The sequence below is a fragment of the Rhipicephalus microplus genome, chromosome X (genome assembly GCF_043290135.1).
Source record: "Rhipicephalus microplus isolate Deutch F79 chromosome X, USDA_Rmic, whole genome shotgun sequence".
Lineage (NCBI taxonomy): Eukaryota > Metazoa > Arthropoda > Arachnida > Ixodida > Ixodidae > Rhipicephalus > Rhipicephalus microplus.
Window position 1 is genome coordinate 301104044 of NC_134710.1, and position 21871 is coordinate 301125914.

Sequence of the window (21871 nt, forward strand, 5' to 3'; positions counted from 1 at the left end):
ACGGGGTCGAAGGCGTGTCTCTTTGGGGGCACGCATGTAAGAGACTCGGCGCGCCCGGTTCGGTAGCGAGTGCATGTTCGCGCCCAGCTCCTCAGTGGGCCACGCCTTGTTTGCTCTATTGGCCTCCCTCGGTCGTGTATCAAGCGCCCCCTCGATCGACTGGAGAGAGCTAGTAATTCGATTCCTCGCGCAACAAAGGGTCAGGCACACAAATCAATGGCTCCATGAGCCTGCGCGAAATGCGGCAAATATATGCCACTTCTACAGCAATGGAACCAACCGTATCAAACAATGATTAAATACTACCGTTTTCTTTCTCTTTCACTTTTCCATTTATTTAAGTTCGTTTGTTGGTTTGAGACAAAGCATACACTAAAGCAGCATTTTAATCATGCGTAGTTGTGTCACCGAGTACAATACAAGGGGGGCATTCTTCCAAAAGTGAAAAAAATTAAAATTGGGGTGGTCAGGAGTGCTTCTGTAATAAATGTAATATGGAAGGAAAGAGAAAGAACTGTAGAGTGTACGTTCTTAGTCTACGCAAGGAGTGCCTGCACTGGAATTCCTGGTTGGAACGAATTTGAAGCGCAAAAAACAAGGACCGAAGAGAAGAATAGACAAGACGGGCGTCGTGTCTACTCTTTGGTTTTTGTTTTTTGCGCTTCAAATTCGTTCCTTAATGTCTTACAAACTCGCCCAAGCTTCCGTGCTTCCTGGTTGGACTGACTGCAAAACTAACATACGTCTCTACTATGTATCGTTCCTACCCGTTTCGTCCAGTTTCCCTGTCCCGCCAATGACAAAAGCGAGACGAAACAGGCGTTTTACGAACTGGCTTACCATCAGCTTGAAGACCTCTATGGGCGGGTCCTGTTCCTCGGGCACCTGGACGAAGAAGGTGTCGCCGTCGAAGTACGGTGGGTTGTCGTTGATGTCCTCGACCTGGACGGCGACCGTGGTGGTGCCACTAAGCTGCGGGATGCCGCCGTCGAACGCGATCACCAGAAACTCGAGCTTGGAGTCGCGCTCCCGGTCCAGACTGCGCTTGGTCACGATGTTGCCTTCCTCGTCCACCAAGAGCGCGCTGTTAGCGTGCTCGCCCAAGATTGTGTAACGAATGGCTGCGTTGCGGCCGGAGTCGCGGTCGATGGCCTGCGTGCGGAATCGGAGTCAAATTCTAGCGGCGGATTTGTAGACCACAAAATCTCGAACAGCAACTTTCTCGAGTGTCGATACGGGCTCCCCAGCACCACACCTTCGGCTATGTGCTCACCAAGCGTGCGTCGGGCCAAGTTGCACGTGCTTCTCCATCTTTGAGCTTCCGCGTTTACGCTGAACTTACATGCTCTCAGAGGTTTCGTCTTGCACTCACGCTACTTCAGAGTAATTTAAAATAGTCTGAAGTATTTTGTTTACTGGAATTGTTATTAAACGAGCAATAACAACGTGTGCGCGCCAACCCCCCCTTTTTTTTATTAAAATCAGATGCACGAGTAGCCTTCGGTTCGACTTAAAACGATGCAAGCAGGATTCTCATTGTGCGTGTGCACTGGTCTTTTGCGCACACGACTGCAAAAGTTTTCACAGCCCGGAAGTCACGAAGAAGAGCTCCATACCCACAGCTTCACCTGGAGCCCTGGACGTTGTGGCAGGTGTGGCACGTGCACGAACAGGCCTACACTGTACTGTACCTTTTTGATCTAGTGCGCATCACCTGCGATACACCGTTCTTTTTTGCGCAGCTTAAAAAGCTTCTTAAAACAGCTGTTTTCAAAAGTTCATAATCACGATTGTGGGCTTACGTCTCTCTCTTTTTACTAAGGTAATTTTCGGGAAATTATTTATCGATCTGAATTGTAAGGTGAATTAATTAGAGTTGTGCGATGTATCCTGTCTGCTCGATTCGCCAACATTTTTCCTTAGACACGAGCTTGTGCTCAGTTATTAGACCTGCAGCTTCGCAGTGAAGCTCGCGTGTATCATATCGGCTGCGCATACTGGAATTTCATGTTGCTCCTCTGCTTTTGTCCCCCTTTTTATTGTCCCCCGACGACTTTTGTCCCCCTTTTTATTGATATGATTTATAAGGAGATGTTGGCGCACAAGTAAGGCGCCGGCCACTAATTAGTTCTTTAGTGAATGTTGAACACATATCCTTAAAAAAAAGTACAAAGCAGTGAGTGGGAAATAGAAAGCCCGAGCAAACATATGCAAAAACCCACTTATACGCACATATCAAACAACGCCAACCCAACGATAAAGAAACGTTCGAAAGTCAACGAATAATGTATCTGATAATGCCTAATTTTCGTCCCTTAACTGGTAAAAACGAAGCGATGAAACGCCTCTTTCATGTACCTAAGAGCTCGTAATAATGATGGTAAAAAAAAGTACCACCCAATTTGAATGCGAAGGAGACTGACGGACCGCTCTCGTGTGAATGAAAAGTTTTATGATTTTTGTCCCATAATCTGTAGCATAGTCAAGGTATTTTTTGAGACACAGAAGCTGGTTCCAAACCTAATGAAGAACTTCACGCTGCTACGCCACATGATAAATTGCATTTGAGACAACAACGCAAAGCAACGTGTATAACACGTATACTGTTGCTACGAATATCTGGACTTGCATTACGCGCTCTCAGTGAGAACGCTGTAACCCGTAGCACAACACTGGTGTAACAAAATCACTCCTTCCATAATTTCACGTAATTACAGAGAGGCAAACACTTGAAACTGTTGCCTCTGGTCGCACTGAACTCTAACGAACTACTTACTATTCCTGACAGGCATATCATTGGGGATTTCTAAATTATCGCAATAAAAGAGGTGTCTAGCGAGATATCTTCGCTACATTAATTGTTTGTAATGTTACACGTAGCACGCTAAACATGACTTTTCTTTCACCCTGTACTACAGTGAAGGCCGCTCAAAGCTCTGACGACCGAAAAACATTGTACTACAGTAGTCCCAGAACTCAAATGAGAGAATGTGAGCTTTCCGCATTGAAATGAGGTACGCACGTGTATCAGCAAACTGCCAATCACTCGTGGCAAGAAAGAATTACAGTTTCTGCAAGACCACGTCTTTCATCATTGATTGACCTTTCTCTTCTCATGGTGTTATTCGCTTATTCCTTTAAAGGCTCAATTATACAAACCTTTCTGAAATAAAATGATATCCTTATACATATATTTGTGAAACCAGGGGCTTTGTCACAATGCATAATATTTTACTGTTATCGTGTTGTCTGCATTCATGATATGTCTCATGTATAAACTTCTTGCAAGGAGCCAGCGTACATGTGCATCTCTCTTTCAGTGTTGGTGTTATTTCGCGAGTGTTCGTTCAATATGACCCTCTATTGCACCGTTAATGCATTGATTCAGTATAGATTTCATAGTTGTGAAGGCATGACCCCGCATTACAATTTGCTCTTCCGTGGGAATCGCCCGTGAGAACAAATTTTAAGTAATCCCCTCGCAGGACATGCTATATTAGCGAGTGCGGGTAGTCGTCAGTGACAAGGAGCTGCTACTAACCGAAAGCTTTGTGGTTTGAATGGAACACGACATGTGCGATGGCTATGAGCTGCCACTTTCGTTCACGCTTTCTGACAACTGATTCTAAACCAACTCAGAATCGAACCTTAAAAATTTAGTTTACATCGCCTTGACGCCTCATTCACTCTAAGTTGTCGATTCATTCAGCCTCGTGCTATCGCTTGATATAGTTTACCAGTGATTAATTTCGTACAAAAACAGCTTCGGATTTGAGGTGGCAGCTGATTTGATTTTCTGATGTTCCACAATAAAGTTCCTGTTTAAGTGACCTAGTACACTCGCTTAAAGGGTACAATTTTTGACACGCACGTAAAAGAAACTCCTTTCATGAGAATCAGTAAGGGCTGGCGATACAGTCGCTTCTTTTCATTCCATCATACACGCATTTATCCGGTATAGATGATAGCACGCCGGAGTTCACACCGATACATTAAGAAAGTTTTCCGGCAGCTGCATCATCTAGCTCGGAAATCTAGCTCGGGCTGTTCGGCATCGTTAGCTCCGGTCATGGAGGGGCCTGCAGGTGGAATTACGTTCCTCCCTTGATGATCCGTGCAGCGCCCGCGTTAAAAAAAGAAAAAAAGAGAAAAAAAAAGGAAAATGCCGATTGCATGCGGTGCACGAGAGAGCCGAAAGATGACGGCAGAATTTCGGCGTATAGCTACGATCCTTTGAGGAGCACGGAAGCAGCTCGATAACATTGGCGGCGCGCTATCGGAGCAGGTCAGCATGCAGGCACGGCTCCTTTCTAAACGACAGGCATCTGCTCTGCGATGCCGGGCAATCGGCGGCCGGGGGCTAAGCGCTATTGCGGGCCGCGAATGAACGCCGCAGAGGAAAGACGTAGAAAATAAATAAACGAGACAGCCAGAGGGAGAGACAGCGAAGGGGTGCAGCTGAACGTGCGGGACTCACCCTGATGGTTCCCACCGTCACGTTGTCGGTCATTTCCTCGACGACCGAGAAATTGTAGTAGTTGTGCGTGAACACGGGCTGCTGATCGTTGATGTCCACGACGTGCACGGTGAGCGGAGACACGGCCGTCTGCGAAAGGCAAGAAGAGCGCGGAGATGCGCGGAATACAAATCATTACGGCACACGGCTCACAAGAAGTGGTCGCTTCAGCCAGCTCTCCATGAGCCGCAGCAGCGCACGCGCGCCCCAAAGCCGAAAGAGGCTGCACAAGGAGCAGGCCTCGGGTCTCGGCTCCCTGCCCGTTTCGCGTGCATGGTAACGGATCATAAGGCCCCCTTTTTTTGTATGGGCACCACGAACGGCTCGTAGCCCGTAATGGTCCGAGCGGCCGCACAACTTGCCGAACTATAACAGTCAAGGTTCGGTGCGTGTGCATCTGTGTGTGTGTGTGCACTTGTGGGCTGCGTGTCTGCGCGCGCCTGTACCGTTCGTGTGGGTGTGCCTTGTGAGTGTTTTTACTAATAGCAAGGCACAAAGTTGACCGGTCATTTGTTCCCAGCTTTCTCGGCGAGCTCGGACCACGTTCACAATTGGAGCAATTAGGGAGGACTAATTTAGTTTGTTTCTTTCATGTGTTCTTGTTCACTTCCTGCTCGTTGTTTTCACCGAGTGCAACGCGCTTAGCGGCTATGCGGCAGTGCAAACAGTTGTTACTCCGATGGAGAGTCGTGCATAATTGGTGCGTAACGAGATCATGGCATAATGTTTGTTACCGTGGCGTAATAGATTCAGCGAGGCTTTCCGTGTGGAATGTTTGTTTACCCTGCTTGTTCACATGCTGCTCGCCGAAAAATAAAACAGCAATAACAAAACAAAGAACCACGCATCTGGCACACAAAGTTACGACCCAGCTCTGCTCGAGCAATACGTATGTAGAACACACGCTTTGTTATAAAAAAGAAAAAAAGAAAATATAGCAGTCTTTGTTAGGTCGGCGCATCCAAAGTATTGCAAGTTTACAGCTAGCGTAGATAATTGATAGTACACGGAGTTAGTACATCATGGCGAATAAAAAGCCGGCTTAACAAAGTACGTCACTGCCAAGAACCATAGATACAAGTATGATTAGCATGAGGCGGAGAAAATACGTTTGTTTGGTATTTTAGCATAGGATTGTAAGCAACAATGAATTCAGTGGTATGCGGACAAACGAACTTAATTTTTTGACCTGTTGTCGATATAACCCGCGTGTGGGAAATCGATAGTTCACGTGGGTTCTTATCTTTTTGTTTTCGTAAATAGTTGAGCGCACCGAAAAGACAAGTGTCATCGTAATGCGAAACGCGAATACATTGCTTTTCCAGGGTCTTCCAGTGAAATTCTGTTGCGTGGCACTGCTTATGAGAGAAATTTGTTGTCAAGCTCTCGCTCCGCCTATTTAACAGTATTTGCACTCGAATAAACACACTACTTTCAAAGGCCTGTGAAATGTTTGCAAATTGTAATGACTCATTTTGCGATAGAATGGAATCAATTGATGCAGTTCTTACTGATAGTGGCTTCACTTCATTTGAAAAAACAGCCCTAATTTTTGTCTCACAAGTTTGCTCGGGATTCATGGTGAGCTCGAGCTGAAAATTTCGTAAACATTAGAAGGCGCTTGTTTTTTGTAATAAATAGCTGATTATTTTTTTAATATTAAATGCGTGCCTGAGCAAAAGTATCCTGCACTACAGTCCCGTAATGTTTGCCCCTACACATTTTAGAAAGGAAGCTTTGGAAATAGCTCGGGTAACGCTTAACGCCCATTATCAATTTTTTTGAACTCGTTCGACCTCCATCTGTAACCCGGCGGATTGCAAGTGCTAACTTTGGATGCGCAAACTATTAAGCGCAGTAATAATGTACGAATGATATTTGCAACGTACGTTGAAGCCGTCTGAGACCTGAACCAACAGATCGTACGACTGTTTCTTCTCGTAGTCGAGGACAGTGCCGGTTGTGATGATTCCCCTGAAAAAAAAAGTAAATGCAAAAAAAAAAACGTTATGCCTCGTACGCTATATAACATTCGGCGTGATTCAGAGACCAGCACTCCGTTCGCGATACTGTGTAACATTGGTAGTGATTAGTCACGACGATGATGTATGCCGTTTGCTACTAGCTCAAGTAAAAAGTAATGTCGATGAACTTGCTTCACAAACGGTCTGGAAGTGCCAAAATATTCCCAGTATATCGGCCAATCATAATCCTACAATATAGTCGAGTGGGAAGTGACCCTGTCCAGCTCGGACCCAGTGCAGCAACAGGCCCGGATTGACCGAGCCCGGGTGGCGGCAAAAGCCAATGGCCTTCCGGACTAGGAGGTCCAACCACTATAGGGACTTATTAATCAGCAATAAAGGTTTTATTCTCTCTCTCACAAATGATATCACGAATTGCACGAGAATAAGGAAAGGCACAATGAACGGCAACCAAGAAACAAGCGTGAGCACCGCAAAAAAATTGTTTATCATGCAGACGGATTTTATGAGTGCTTAACGATGACTACGAAGTCTGTGCGCCATCTTGATGATTTTTTTTTAAATTTTTGTCCTATATTTACGAAGAGCGTTCTGACATGTTCCATCAAAATCGCGCGTACGAAATCGTGCGACGGTTCTTGTTGAAGAGGCAGGTACTCACGTGTAAGGACCCATGTGGAATGTCTCATCATCATTGCCAGCAATGATAGAGTATGTAAGCACCGTGTTGGCGTCCAAGTCTTTGGCCTACAAGAAAAAGAAAAAAGAAAAACAGAGTCACTCTTACGGAGCCTCACCAATAATCGCGGCAACTTTATTTGACATGCTAGTTTAGCCCCGCAGGTGTCTTCGACCACTTCTCTTTATCGAAACGCGTCGACGCCTTATAATTAAGTATGGAAAAAGCCTTGCAGCTTTCATGCTCAAGAATAGTGCTGCCCTGCTGTCTTCTTGCACCCAACACTGCGCTCGCCATTCGTGCGAGCTCATTTCGCGTAAAAGAAGCCAGCTCGTACGGGTTCACCGGTTATTTTTTTACGGAAATGTGTAACACATCTTCGACGCGACCCCGGGCAGATGCTCGCAACCCGGAGAGGAGGGAGAATGAAATTACACACGTTGCCACCGAGGTGCGTTGGTCCTGCGTAGCATTCGCACGACATAAACGGAACGAGGGCGAAGATATATTCTCGCGAGATCAAGGAAACATTATGCGCATTTTGCTTTTGATCAAAGGGCCGTTGTTGCACTCCAAGATTGAACTCGAAGAGATTGCATTACGTTCGGGAAATGTGAGCGGTCGCCTTTCAGCAGTGCTCGTGAATTTCAGTACTACAAGGTGAAGTCCCTTTGACGACAAGAAAAGGAAAAAAGAGAAAAGAAACGACTTACATGTTTAAATATCTTAAGCCATAGCATATAATAAAAGTAACAATACCAATCATTATGATGCATCTTACACAGCAAAGATAGTTGTACAGGACTTATTCGTCACCACCCCTTGAAATCGATGTGCGGTACAAAGAGCCTGCAGGTGTGTGTGTGTGTGTGTGTGAGAAAGAGAGAGAGAGAGAGAGAGAGAGAGAGAGATAGAGAGAGAGAGAGAGAGAGAGAGAGAGAGAGACCTCACTACTGCAGTGTGGCTTCGATTTTAGGGTTGAGCGTTGCTTACAGGCATTGGTCGAAGCAGTGGAAGAAATGCCTCTGCTGTGAGAGGGTGGGTGGTGTAACTGGCTTTTTTTCTCAATATTCCACTCGTTTCTCTCTTCCCTATCACTAAACCGTTTTTTTTTTTTTTGAGGCATTCTTGCGGTATAGACCGCTTCCTGGACGGTACACTACGAAATTCTAGCGCATACGAAAGACATCCTGCTCAGCTGGGCCTTTGAATTCGTTGCTATATCGACGGCCAACGCGAATAGCGTTGCACTTTCTCGACACGACAGAGCAGAGGAGGCCCAACGTTGGCCCCACAGAGTTGCACGAAGTTGTGTATACTCACCGACACCTGAGTGACGAGGGCCCCCGCGGGCAGGGACTCGCCGACGTGCGCCTCGTACGGGGCGCCCACAAACTCGGGGACGTTGTTGTTCACGTCGGTCACGTTCACGTGCACCACTGCCACGGCAGTCCTGTCGAGCAAAGGAAGACGCAATTTCTCACACTTCTCAGCCCAGAATCATCGCGTGTGTGCGCGCGCGAGCCACTTTCTCCGATATTCTCCAAGGATGAAGCAGACGCGCCTGCAAGGCTTGGGAGAATTTCGGAAGATCAAGGATTCAGGCGGTTGTTGTGTGGCGTGCGCCGCGTGTCAAACTCCAGTAGTTTGTCTTCATTCCCACTCCCTTCGAATCATTGTTTTTACTTCCTTTGGTATCCAAACGCGTCGACATTGAACGTGTCTCGCTTCCGGATGGAAGCCATGATTCTTTCTTCTTCTTTTTTTTTTTTGAGCGACGGCTTACGTGTCGAAACAGATGACGAGCCGCAAGCGGCATGAGAGAAAAGGGGTTTACGTGTCTACAATCTGAAACTGGTGATGGCTTAAATACGTCGGAAGGGATCGACATCTAGAGATGCTGGCTGGTGTTTCGGGAACACGAACTGTGGGCCACCCATCACAGACAAAAGCCGCCAGAATCCCCTGACAGGCATTTACAGGGTTTCTGATCGGGATAAAATTTCCTGTCCCGTCTACTTCTTTTCCTCCTTGTCAAAAAAAAAAAAAAAAACATCGTGGAACACACACATTTCCAAGCATGAATCTTCCTACCAACTTGTTCAAGCCTATACTAAAGGGATAGAATAAGTTCATTCGCTTCCGTGATTTTAAGTGAAAGAAACAAACAATAAATGCGGGTATGAAAAAACTGAAAGCACTATAGTCAGTATGAGTCACTGTGCGTTCGCTACTGCTCCTCTGCATGTGCATTCAGAGTTGACATAGTCGTGTGTCATATATATATATATATATATATATATATATATATATATATATATATATTTGACACACGACTATGTCAACTCTGAATATATATATATATATATATATAAAGACTAGTATAACTACTTTCAATGAGTACATCTGCATATAGCTAGTGTTAGATTTTACACACCAAGCCTGGTCTGAATAACGACATAACGACACATTGACAGCTTTTCGTGAGTGACTACATTTTTCGAAAACCTTTTGCAATATGCGAATACTCGGCGGGGCTCTTATTGCCGCAGCATTGCATTTCAAATTTTATTCCGCGGCACCGCGGACGCGTTCTTCCGTTTCAGAGAATTCAGTTCCGTGCAAATACTATTCCGACCGCTCAGAGTTAACAACACGGAGCTGGTGCAGCGAATGAAATACATCTTCAAAGAACATCTTCTGTCATCACACCTTGAAAACACCGCGCAAAACGCCCATGCCACCCCTAGCTACAACATGTACACCAGCGGCAACAGGGACAATAACACATGGCGACAAAATAAACGTACGATTATAAGGGCATGCGTTGCGGAAAAAAAATGGCACTCAACCATCCGAAAATTTTTGCATGAGCAATGCGCATAATTTTTCGTGGCGCAGTTGCAACCATTATTGTTTCAATGTCACCGTGTTGTGGTGATAGTACCAGACGTTGTTGACTCGTTCGCTGTCGAATGAACGATAGCTGTACAAGATTGCAAGAATGTAAGCATCGTTGGCATAGGTGTTGAAAGGTCGGGGATGGGAATTTCAAGTCAATTTCTCTTGCCCCGAAATCTTTCCGCTTCGCAAGCGTACACATACATGCACATGTATGAAGGAACACTCGCACAAACATCTATGAAGAGTAATTGAACAACCCCCCTCCCCCTCAACCAACACAAAACTTCTGGCTACGCCCCTCGTAAGCGTTATAGAATCAAAAGCGTACACAGGTGGCTGAGAACTTAACGCGATGAAGACGAGAAAAAAAAAGACTGCATATATGGTCACATTAAAAGATATTGCGGCACAGTATCATTGAAAGATACTATTCCGCCACCTTAAACGTCTTGTGTGCGAAAGCTCATAACACGAGCGTATGCCTGAGTGGGACGCAGTTTCACATTAAGGCATCCGAATAACAATGGTGCGATCATCCCTGGCTGGTCAGACGGGCAGCCAGCACATATCCCGTTCCAAAGGGCGAACGTGATTGAACGCCGGCAGTGTCTGCTGTACGGGTCGCCGCTGCAGGCCATTGACATTCGACGTCTTGCACGTGTACTGAGCCTGTATAGGGCGAGCCACGTGCGATGAGTGATGATGGTGTACGCGAATGTGGCGCAAGAGCAATGCACCGCACTCGAACAAAAAAAAAAGGGGGGGGGGGGGAAGAAAAAGCAACAGCTATGTCTAACCAATCAATCAATCCTCGCGGTTCATGCTCGGCATTGAGGTCATCGGCGTTGTCCCGCGCCGTTCCAATGTGACACCAAAACACAGCGCCAGCGTGATTTTCCTCACTCCCTATGTAGCTCAACAAGCCTTCAGTGGAGAATCGAGTAGCGTATAAGGTATCAGGTGCTGAATTCGCGATGCTCTTTTTCGTCCGCAATTGCTATTTGGCATTGGTTAAACCTTTGCTATTTTGCAAGCAGCACGTGGAAGCAGCGAGCTCACATATCGCAGTTCAAATGACGACAAATATCCGTGCAAACGTCGACTGTCTGGAGAATAGCGTCAGATACCCGTACGGAAAAATAGTTGGCTGTAGTTTCGGCGTGTGAACCGTTACAACTGGTGGAAAGTATTATAAGTTGAAATCAGTGTTTCAAGGGACACAAATCGTGCAGTGTGTACAAGTGGACTTTATTTTTAGTTTATCTATTTTGCCATGGCTGCCGAAAGCGGTGAGGAGGGAGATGAGGTGCCGTCAGGCGTCAGAATATAACGCCCTTTCAGTTGCCACACTTAATGCCGTATACTCTGAGATTGCCTGCGTCTTTACCATTTATATACCTTGGAAGGTGGAGAGCGCATGCAAAAATATCAACGTACTCCTTGGTTCGTTACACTCTATTACACCTTCGGGCTGGTGTGAAAACCCCGACCAATCGGTACGTTTTAATTACACATTTTACCTTTTGATGAACCCCTTTCGTATGTTTGAAGTTAAAAACGTTACTCAACTTTGAGATAACTCGGGTAGCCAGCTCAGGAAGGCATTTTTTGTGTTTTAATAATTATACATAAATGTAATTCTTGGGATTATATCCACAAGCAAATAGGGTTTTGTTAGCGAGTACTATTGGTAGATTACAAACGGTTCATAGACAGAACAGGGCAAACAGTGTGAAAAAAAAAGACACCTTCTAATGGTGAGCAAGCGATTTGGGGTTTCAGTAACCGAGTGTCAAGCGAAACGCCCATCTTCCATGACCAGCAGACAGAAGGCAGGCGTCTATAAAAAGTTCAGCATAAATAAAAATGAGTTTTTTCTTTTCTTTAATGAGATCTAATTACATGAATGATCGGTATCGGCAGCCAAATTTATTTCAAATAATTATGATCGCAAGTTTCACTCCTTTTGTTTTGTTGGTGCTTGTTTATTTTAACGAAACCCTCATAACCGAGACATATTATGCGCGCAATAGCGACTGCCTGTTAAAAAACGTTTTGCGCACAGGCAGCTACAGCTACAGCTTCCTCCTGCGATGTACTGGGAGCTTTTCTTTGTCTTGTTTTTTTTTTACCTCAGCTGATACTTATGGACAGGCCGTCACTAGAAGAGCTTTAATGACAACGTAAGTCATCAAGTGTTGCCAACTTTACGGATTTTGATCGACATTCTATATAGGACATGTTTACTTTTGCGCCTCCCAGCGACAAGAAAACATATCTTTATGTTATGAGCACTTGTATGCTCACACAATCGGGCATTCAGGCCTGTTATGAAAATTGAACTGAGTGGCCTTTTATAAACTTTTCTCGTGTTCATTCATTATCGTTTGCACTGTAATTATAATTTACTGTTATCCTTTGCACTACGCTTCGCCTATCTATACGTCAACCCCGTAGGTGCCAAGTAAAAACTGCCAAAAGCCTAACTAAAAAAAATAAAAGGCTATTTTACACCATAAATTTTTTTATTCTTATTTAAGAAACTAAACAGCCAGGTTTCGAGTAAAATATTGTCAGTCTAGTGTAAACGCCGTATACAAAATCTATCCAAGAAACCTGCTCAGAGCTCGGAATGGCTTTTTAAGGTGTCTGATATTCAAAGTGAATTCGGTCGCCTGTTCGATTCACATACTCGATCGAATTTCGAAAGCCTCCACTCTTACAGCTCTATCGTAGTCACGCATAACACGCAATCACACGCTGGAATACACTGACTGTAGAAACTGTGAATATTTTAACCTTAGTTCATTCGGGAATGCCGTTCCTGAGAGACAACGCACTGGTGGACATGGTTGGGAATCCTCTTTTTCGCACCATTTATGCCGTTATGGGCAACTCACACGAGAACTGCGCGAAATTCCAAGCATTTTTCAGTGTTGATGCACATAGTGTACGCTTACGCTGAATACTGAGCGAAGTGAATGTAGTAGACTTCATTTTACAATATTACAACCACAAGTACTTTTCCTGATAGCCCGAGCAGTCCTTCTTCCGAGAAATGTTTTCTTTTCATTCCGCCTCCACTAGATGCGAGCAGTATGCGTGACACCTCCAAATGCCTACACGGCCTGCGCCAGTATCCGCTTAGATATACACATAATAAGCCAGCGACAGCGTCCGTCAGACCAGGACTGCGGTTTGCGACGTTTCCGGAACGCGAGGAATGCAATAGGAAGGGCCCGGGCCTGCGAAACGGATCGTTCAATCGACTCCGTTCACTTTCTTCGGTGCCCGTGGACAGCTTGCGAAAGTGGGGGACATGGACAGCCGGGATGACTGGAGAGGAGGAGTCCGAAGAAGGGTAAATAGTGAGCGCTCATTCGGCGCGCGCAGGCATGCGGCCATCAAACCAATCCAGACGATATTGTTCCGGCTGCGCTTTTCCTCCCTGTTTTCGTTTCGAGCCGACTTTGTATTTCTCTTTGCTGGCGCGCTGCTCTCCTCTGCTCGTCTCTAAGAGCCCTGGGTTCCGCTCCAACGTATGATTGCGAGCGGCAACCAGCTTTCCGCTCCCACGCAAAGCATGTTCACAGCCAGCCCCCCCCCCCTCCCCCCCCGCAGATCGCGACCGGCGAGTGACGGTTGCAGCGGCGGCATTTGGGGCGATTGCGCCAGCTCGATTTCGTACGGACGGGACGACCGTGGTGGGGACGGCGGCTAGCCCCGGTCAAAGAAAACCGCGTGCCTCTCTCTTTCTCTCCCGTATGATGATGACCCAGTGGCAAACGCCGAGCTCTAGTAGCTCTGTTGTCGGCACGACCGAAAAAAAAAAAAAAAAGACGTTCTTACTCCAAACTCCCCATCCCCCTCTTCTTTTTGCTCGGTCCCCTTGTTGCTTCTTCTCCGAACGGTCAGAGTCGAGTCTGTTTGCGCAAGTCAGCTGTGCGGCGGACGGATGTGGGCACACTCTCTGTGCACACTAATATCCGGCAGCGCTTGCTCCAGCTCGGCGCCGCTGCTGCTGACGCCGGTCGTGTGTGCGCCTGTCCGGTTGATTTGTCAGTGAGACCAAGGTGAACAAGTCCGTGTAGCAGGGAATCGACGAGAGCAAACATGCACTGAACTAAGATAAGCTACAGTTCTTTGTTTTTGTAACAATATACGCTTCCTCGGAACCTTTCGCAACACCGATCGGCCATCGTTACTTTCTCTAGTTGAATTCGTCGAATGGTTTTGCAATCTCTTTTTTTCCCGCGCGTTGCCAGGGTAGCCAACTCACGGCGGCTTGCGCTTACGTCCGCTAGTAGGTTGCAGACTCTTAATGTGGTGCAGGAAAGGTAACGATATGACTCATTACCACTTAGATAAGCTGCAATGTCTCGAAATGTGTGTGGCGTCACGCCATAAGAGCCCGCACTCAACAATGCGCCAGCTGTCACCCGCTTTCTTTTATTTAAGGGAAAGGAAGGCCAAGGATGGGGAGCCAATGAAGTAACTTGTATCACTCTAAGAGTTTTCCACTTGTCAGACCAGCGTTTACGTGCGTCTGCTCAGTTTTCGACATTCCGATATCTGCCATTATTGCGACATGAGCGGAATTACAAACGAGAAAACCGCCGTATAATATGATCCTTTTACTCGAGGTGCAGCTTCCAATTTCGTTTTTTGAGACGTTAAACCCTAGAATGACCCTTGTTGGTTCCAAGTAGTGAGAGAGACATGACGTTGTCTTTTCTCTCTTTGTATTCTTACTATTTCGTTAACGATTCATGTTTTGTCTCTTTTGACGTAATATTTTGCAAGCCTGTTATCCGTAGTCAGTGACTGTATAATCCTTGCTCACAAAAATAAAAGCTATATGCGTGCACCTCACCCCTCGCGCTATAACGTTCATTTGAGCGAAATGAGCTAATCACATTTAGATCATTTGTTCACTTTGAAATGCATGATGTGCCTTATTCTATAGTACTAGCCCCGCCACGGTGGCCTAGTGGCTGCGGTACTCGGCTGCTGACCCGCAGGTCGCGGGATGGAATCCCGGCTGCGGCGCCTGCATTTTCGATGGAGGCGGAAATGCTGTAGGCCCGTGTGCTCAGATTTGGGTGCACGTTAAGGAACCCCAGCTGGTGAAAATTTCCGGAGCCCTCCACTACGGCGTCTCTCATAATCATATGGTGGTTTTGGGATGTTAAACACCACAGATTAATCAATCAATCATTATGTCATGGTACTTCACCCGCTGTGGTCTAGAGATTATATTGTGCTTGACTTGCGATTCCCTGCTGCGGTGGTCACCTTTCAATGGAAGTGAAATGCTTCAAGGCACATATACTTAAATTTAGGGGCACGTAAAAGAACCACACGTGGCCGAGATTTATGGAGTCCTCCACTACAGCATGCCTCATTATTCACACCGTTGATTTAAGGCTAAAGTATTTGATGTCTGCTCACGTACGTCCGTTCATCCGTGCCTTGACAAGGTGCCAGGTGGGCGCCGGTGTGCGCCAACGGACGCCGGTCGCGTAGACCTACCCAACTTTCAAGCAGGAAATTGCAAAAGAAAATATCTACGATGATTCTCGGACTAGTTGTCCGCTGTTCGAGGCCAGAACGGGAGTATTGCGGACCAAGACGTACCGAGCCAAATACGAAGGCACATACACGGTGTGTAGTGCGTGTGGAGAGGAGGAGGAGGAAACGGCTGAACATTTGATAATGTTCTGTAAAGGGCTCCACCATATTTAGTCCAAGATAATGGCGCGGAATTTTTTCAAAGCATTAGGGTTTTGGGATAGCGAAGGCAAAATAGACTTTAAACGGGTAGAAATAACCAGGAGCAGGCTAACTGATTGGTGGCTACAATCAAGGCGCGAGTGAAATTCAATCCTTAAGCACATAGAGATAGTACTTAACTTTATGGCTAGGTGGCGTGAGCCACCGCCTGATCTAAAGGGCACAGACTGATCCATACATCCATCCTTCCATCGCGTTGGACTCCAGAGAGGTCGCGCTTTGCTTGCGTAGCGTTGCTGTGCCCAGCGTGTCCTATCATGCAAAAAGGGAGACGCGCGCACCACTCTATTCTGACCGACGCCGTCCGAATGGGCACAGGCGTTCGCCAAACGTACTTTGGTACTTACGAAGCGTCCTTCAATATTCGGGACGTAAAACCCCAGCAGTTGATTGCTTGTTATGTGGGAGTGTCCCAAAATCACCATATAATTATGAGAGACGCCGTATAGTGGAGAGCTCCGGGAATTTCGACCATCTGGTGTTCTTTAACGTGCGCCCAAATCTGAGCGCACGAGCCTACAGCAGTTTCGCCTCCATCGAAAGTGCAGCCGCCGGGATTCGCTCCCACGACCTGTGGGTCAACAGCCGAGTACCTTATTCGCTATACCAGCACGGCGGGGCAAAACCCCAGCAGTTATTGTTATTTTATTCCCAGAGCCCTAGCGGCAATGGTCATTGAGTGGATGGATCGCGACCATAGGTAAGGCAATGCCAGGCCGCAAGAGTGACATCTCACCTTCTCTCGTGGACGCTCTTGGCGACGTCGGAGGCGATGACGAAGAAAGTGTAGCGGTCGGGCTTCACGGCGATGTCGCGGAACTGGTCCAGTACGTACACCGAGCCGTTGAACGGGTGCACGCCGAATGGCACCTTGGAGCTCAGCGTGTCGTTCTGCTTGAAAAACACCACGCGTCCGTTGTCGCCCATGTCCGGATCCACCGCGACCACCTGAAAGAGCACGGTCACCGTCTTGGTATTCGACGCCTTTGAACTAACTATAGCAAGGAGACGGCGCTAAGAAATGGACATGCGCTATAAAGTGACCAGTTTAGGCATTTGATGACGCACAAAGATGACCTCTGGTGTGGATGCCGTCAATGACATCATTACTTGAACCGTTACCTGTGTTGTTATAAGTGCCACACCAACAAATTCTGACCTGGCCCTGGGCTTTCCTCAAAGAAGCAACGTTGACAACAATTGTTTGTGGGTTCATCACAATAGAGTAGTTTCATCAGGCTTCACAAAAATGTATTCGAGAGAAGAATATGAAAGGAAAAAAAAAGTCAGTGATCTGGAGCAGCGTGTGAACAGGAGGTTCCACTACTTCAGCCACTGTGATGCACTCTGCTTTTGCCGGTAATTTTGCACCTGACGACAAAAAAAAAAAAAAAAAAAGGTTTGCCCAGTACTTGCAGTGCAGGACAATGTAGCAGTAAAGCGGTTTTTTTGCAGTCTAGTGATCGCCAAATGATGGTAGCACAGGTGCACATCTGTCATTAAGGGAGATCTTTGACGCTTGTGCGATGCTTCACACCGCGATACTAATTTTGTCATTCAAACGCTGCATTGATCTCTGGATGAAGTTTGTAAGCACCTATATCACGCATAAAAAGAAAAACCCGCGTCTTCGTGTTATCCACAGAATTTCCATGCATGCGCGGAATCCTCTAAACTCATTTAAACAACAAGCTTGCAACAATGCAATTGATGCTCACAAAAACTTCTGACGTGCGTCCTGCTTATAGATAAATCAGAGCCCACGGTTGTAAATGGCTCTTCTCCTGTATAATATAATGAGCTACCCGTCAACAGTGTACTGAGTTTATGTCCTCACCCTAACATTAATTATTGTTCACCGGGTGGAGACTTCAAGACTCATTAGGGACCTGCACATGCGAGTTGTTGAGGCGACTTCGCTCTGCTTTGTTCTACTTCAAAGCGAGCTTAGGATCAAAGCATATAGAGGACACATTCGGGTTCTCCGGTGCGCCGTCCAAGCTCTGAGGCACAGCGGGACAAGAGACATATACACGCCAACTCACAAGAGTTATTGTTCGTATACGTGCATTTAGTGATTCTCCGACCATCTCCGTCCATCGCCAGGATTTTCTCTTAAAGAGAGACTGAATAGAAGAATTATTTTCACATACTAGCAAAGTACGATTTCACAGTCCCAAAAGCACCACTCTTACCGCGAGACTAAAAGAAAACGCGCGAAAGAAAATGCGGGGGGGGGGGGGGGGGGCACCATCTTGAGATTTCAAGATTCACGCACCAAAAACCATGACGTCATAAATTTTGACGGCGTCTGCTAGGTACTAAGTTGTTTCTAATTGGTACAAAACAAGCACATCGTCATCTGCGGGTACCATGGACCTAACGTACAGAGTTTAAAAAAATTCACTGTGCCCATGTCACGAAAATGCAAAAAATACATTTAGAAATACGCGACATCAAGCGTGGAGCTTTCGGCGTAAAATTTAAAAGCTCCAACCTTGGTTCTCTCGGCTAACAATGAACTAATGGTAGTGGAACTTGGGACATTACAGTTCTCAGCGCACAATTTATCAATCTAAGCCTAGTCATTCTGCCACTTTGATATTCCTTCAAGAATTCTTTTTTTTTTGTTTAGTGGAAGGTGCTATTGTGAATACGGGACCTGGTACTGTATTTACACGCTCAAACAAATAGAAAAAAAGATCTCTCGTATTTCAGCCTAAGTTAAATTTCATATGCGCCACAATAATGCTATAACCCAAGAAATACGTGACACTGGGCGCCACCATGGTCGACAAAAATAAAAAACAGTGGCTATCGACAAAGCTGTAGCAAGTTCTGGAAGTTGTCTTATCTCGATGATTGCAGCTTCCGACTAAAAACACTCCACGTGGCACGTCTCAACTCAGGTCAAACAATATGTGTGCCGGGGACATTTAAGTAGCCTCTGAGATGTGGCTATCATTTCTTTTTTCATTTTTTGGTTATGACCGATTCTATTCAACCCCAGAAAGATTTGATTGATTGATATGAGGGGTTTAACGTCCCAAAACCACTATATGATTATGAGAGACGCCGTAGTGGAGGGCTCCGGAAATTTAGACCACCTGGGGTTCTTTAACGTGCACCCAAATCTGAGCACATGGGCCTACAACATTTCCGCCTCCATCGGAAATGCAGCCGCCGCAGCCGGGATTCGAACCCGCGACCTGCGGATCAGCAGCCGAGTACCTTAGCCGCTAGACCACCGCGGCGGGGCAACCACAGAAAGACAGGTCACATATTACATATAGAAGAAAGAATTCGTTGCGACATGGATTACGCCGTAGAAAAAATATCACGTTTTTTTTTTTTTCTAGGCGTGCGTATTCTGTTGAGATGTATCGCTTATCTGAGCTCTGTGTGAGGCGATTATATTACGCGACGTCACTTTTATGCTACCCTCGTGTCGAAGAAAACCAACGGCTTGAGAAGCTTCGCGGGGCAGTCGCCGGTGACCGCTTTTCCTTCTTTTATATGTATACATATATACAAACATGCGTCTCGTCGTCGCGCACTGCTTGGCAGGGACGCTGGCGTCTTTTCTCAAAGCTAGCACAAATGAGGTGCAACAAATTCGTCCCCCGAGGGCGATCACCCCATTGTATAGCGCCGTTGAAGCACAGCTCGTTGTCAAAGGAGGCAGTACAGAAGAGAAAGACTGAACACGGAATGTCGCACCGAGCATAGGAGAGTATAAGATGACCGAGGTACCAGTCCTGGCGATCGAGGGTGATGGATCGAGCGCCCATTCAATACTGCCGGCGCTAAATCTCCACGCGAGATCCCCGGACGCCTGTGCCCGCTTTGATTGCTCGTATCGCGGAATATGAGCGCGAGGCGACCCTAATATCGGGCTGGTTTGCCCCATATCGTCCTATTTGTGCAGGGCCCATCCGCAGCCAGCGCCAGCGAACAGGCCACCGGCCGGTCACGTCGAGATTACGCATGCTCTCGTTCTTGTGTTTTTGTTTTTTTTTCTTCTCGCGATGAAAACAAACGAAGCGGATCGGGCTGAGGCACCTGAGATCATCGCTAATACAATAGAGCACCTCGCGAACGCCGGCGCGGTAGCTTATGAAGAATGGACACAAGGCTCGCCCCTGTTGTATTATAGGTCGGTCTCGTTTCTTTGCGAGTTTTTTGCTGCCTCGCTTGCCTTTCTTTACCCTCATTCCTCTCCCCCTTACGCCCTGTCTTCTTTTCACAGTCTATATTTAGCCACACACGTTGTTCTGGGTCCCGAGTCCCTCCCCTCTTATCCAGCGTCGCCCGCCTTGAAACACACAACGCGCACGTGAGCTCGGTTTGTTTTGTCTTAACCTTACACACCGCGCGGGCGCATTTCCCCTTGACCTTACGCGCGACACTATTGCGAGCGAGGGCCTCGTCTTCTTCGTCGTGCGTAAGAGAGAACACTCGGTTGTCTCGCTCTATCGTACACCCTCTCCTCTTTGTCCCCTTAGCGCAGCCCCTACCCTGTCCCAATACCCTGTCTGTGTCGGCCCGCCTGTATTGAGGTGTCGCCGCCAAAGACAGAGAGCGCGCGCTGTGCGTGTGATGCAGGACGCACAGCAGTGAAAGAAACAACGAAAAGGATAGCAAAGGAAAAAACTAAAATATAACGACCTTTTGTTCGCCACTCGTCAGAAACAATCAACTTTTTTCTTTCTTATTCGATCGATTGTTTGTTCGTTCCTCCGTGTGAATGAAATCAGAACGAGAAGACCAAGAGAAGAGCCTGCCGTGAAGAGAGAAACGAACGCGCGGCTCCAGCCTAACAATGACGGGGATTCACGTGGTACGACGCCGCCGTTATTTTTGTATATATGTCTCGAGCCAGCGCCGCTGTTATTGCGCTCGCGCGCCAAAGAGCCGCACCGCGCGATTCTCCGTCCCCTCCGAAACAAAGGCGCGCGGTGGTCCTCTGTTTTTTCTTCTTTTTCTTTTTATCTCGCGCCATCTGCTGTTTTCTTCTTTTCAGCGTTGCTCTGCACGTCACTTTTACCGTCCTTCTTCGCTTTGTCGAAATAAAATTAAAAAAAAAAACAAACTGTGGAGCAATCGACAAATTTTTGAAAACCGGCTCACTTATATGTGTTCCTTGTGTTCGAAAACGTCCCTCTTTGTGTGTGAGTGTTTGTGTATACTTGGCGTCGCTTTTGCCTGACAGGGGGTGTGCGGAAAGAGTGGGAAACAAATACGAACAAAGCACTCATTACATAACGTTATCAGTCAATTATAGTGTGCCTTACACGGCCGATGACGTATATCGCACCACATATTCGCCTGTCGTTTTCTGTGGATTCAGGGGGCAGTGTCCAATAGCCCTGAGCGCGTTCACAACAACGAGCCTTAAAGACGGCACTGGTGGACGTGCTTGGTCGGTGAAAATTAGAGCCGCGTCTTTGTTTAAACCCGTTGCTGACAATTTGCAGAGGAACGCGAAAATGCGGCTGCAAGTTTTATGAAGGCACTAAACAACCATCGTCGTTAATTTTTACACGGCTAAATACCGGAGAAGCACCTTGCTTCTATAGCTTCGGTGCGCATTTGCATGCATCGATCTGGTACTCGCGGGGGAATAACCCGAATGTGACACCTACTCATGGAAGAGCACTTACCGATCCGATGAGGGTTCCAGGTGGATCTGTTTCAGTGACGCTGAACACGTACACGCCTTCGGGCAGGAACTGTGGGTTGTTGTCGTTGGCGTCCAGCAGAGAGACCTCCACTACTGTGGTGCTGGCCTTGGCATCCGGGTTGACATTTGGCTTCCGCTCCAGTGCGAGAACCTGCGAGTCGAAGCGATCGAGTTACCCAGGTGCAGAGAAGAGCCATCGGTGGGGCCGAATTCACTAAACTTTTCATTTGTAAGTGTACAACATCCACATTGTCCGGCCAGCTTCGCTAACGATGCGTTCGGCAGCAGACTTACTACACGTTTCAGTTACA

The 21871-nt window shown here is 46.9% G+C and overlaps 1 protein-coding gene across 3 annotated transcripts in view; it reads right to left on the reverse strand.

Moving 5' to 3' along the window:
* Positions 1–21871, reverse strand: part of LOC119161333 (protocadherin Fat 3) — a 353600-nt gene that overhangs the window by 67882 nt on the left and 263847 nt on the right. For all 3 annotated transcript variants that reach the window (XM_075879438.1, XM_037413746.2, XM_037413745.2), the window contains exons 14-20: positions 21541–21711; positions 16614–16825; positions 8504–8633; positions 7163–7248; positions 6406–6490; positions 4478–4606; positions 841–1152 (exon numbers count right to left, since the gene is read on the reverse strand). In XM_075879438.1, coding sequence (XP_075735553.1) covers positions 841–1152; positions 4478–4606; positions 6406–6490; positions 7163–7248; positions 8504–8633; positions 16614–16825; positions 21541–21711 — 1125 coding nt within the window. The remainder of the gene's footprint in view (positions 1–840; positions 1153–4477; positions 4607–6405; positions 6491–7162; positions 7249–8503; positions 8634–16613; positions 16826–21540; positions 21712–21871) is intronic.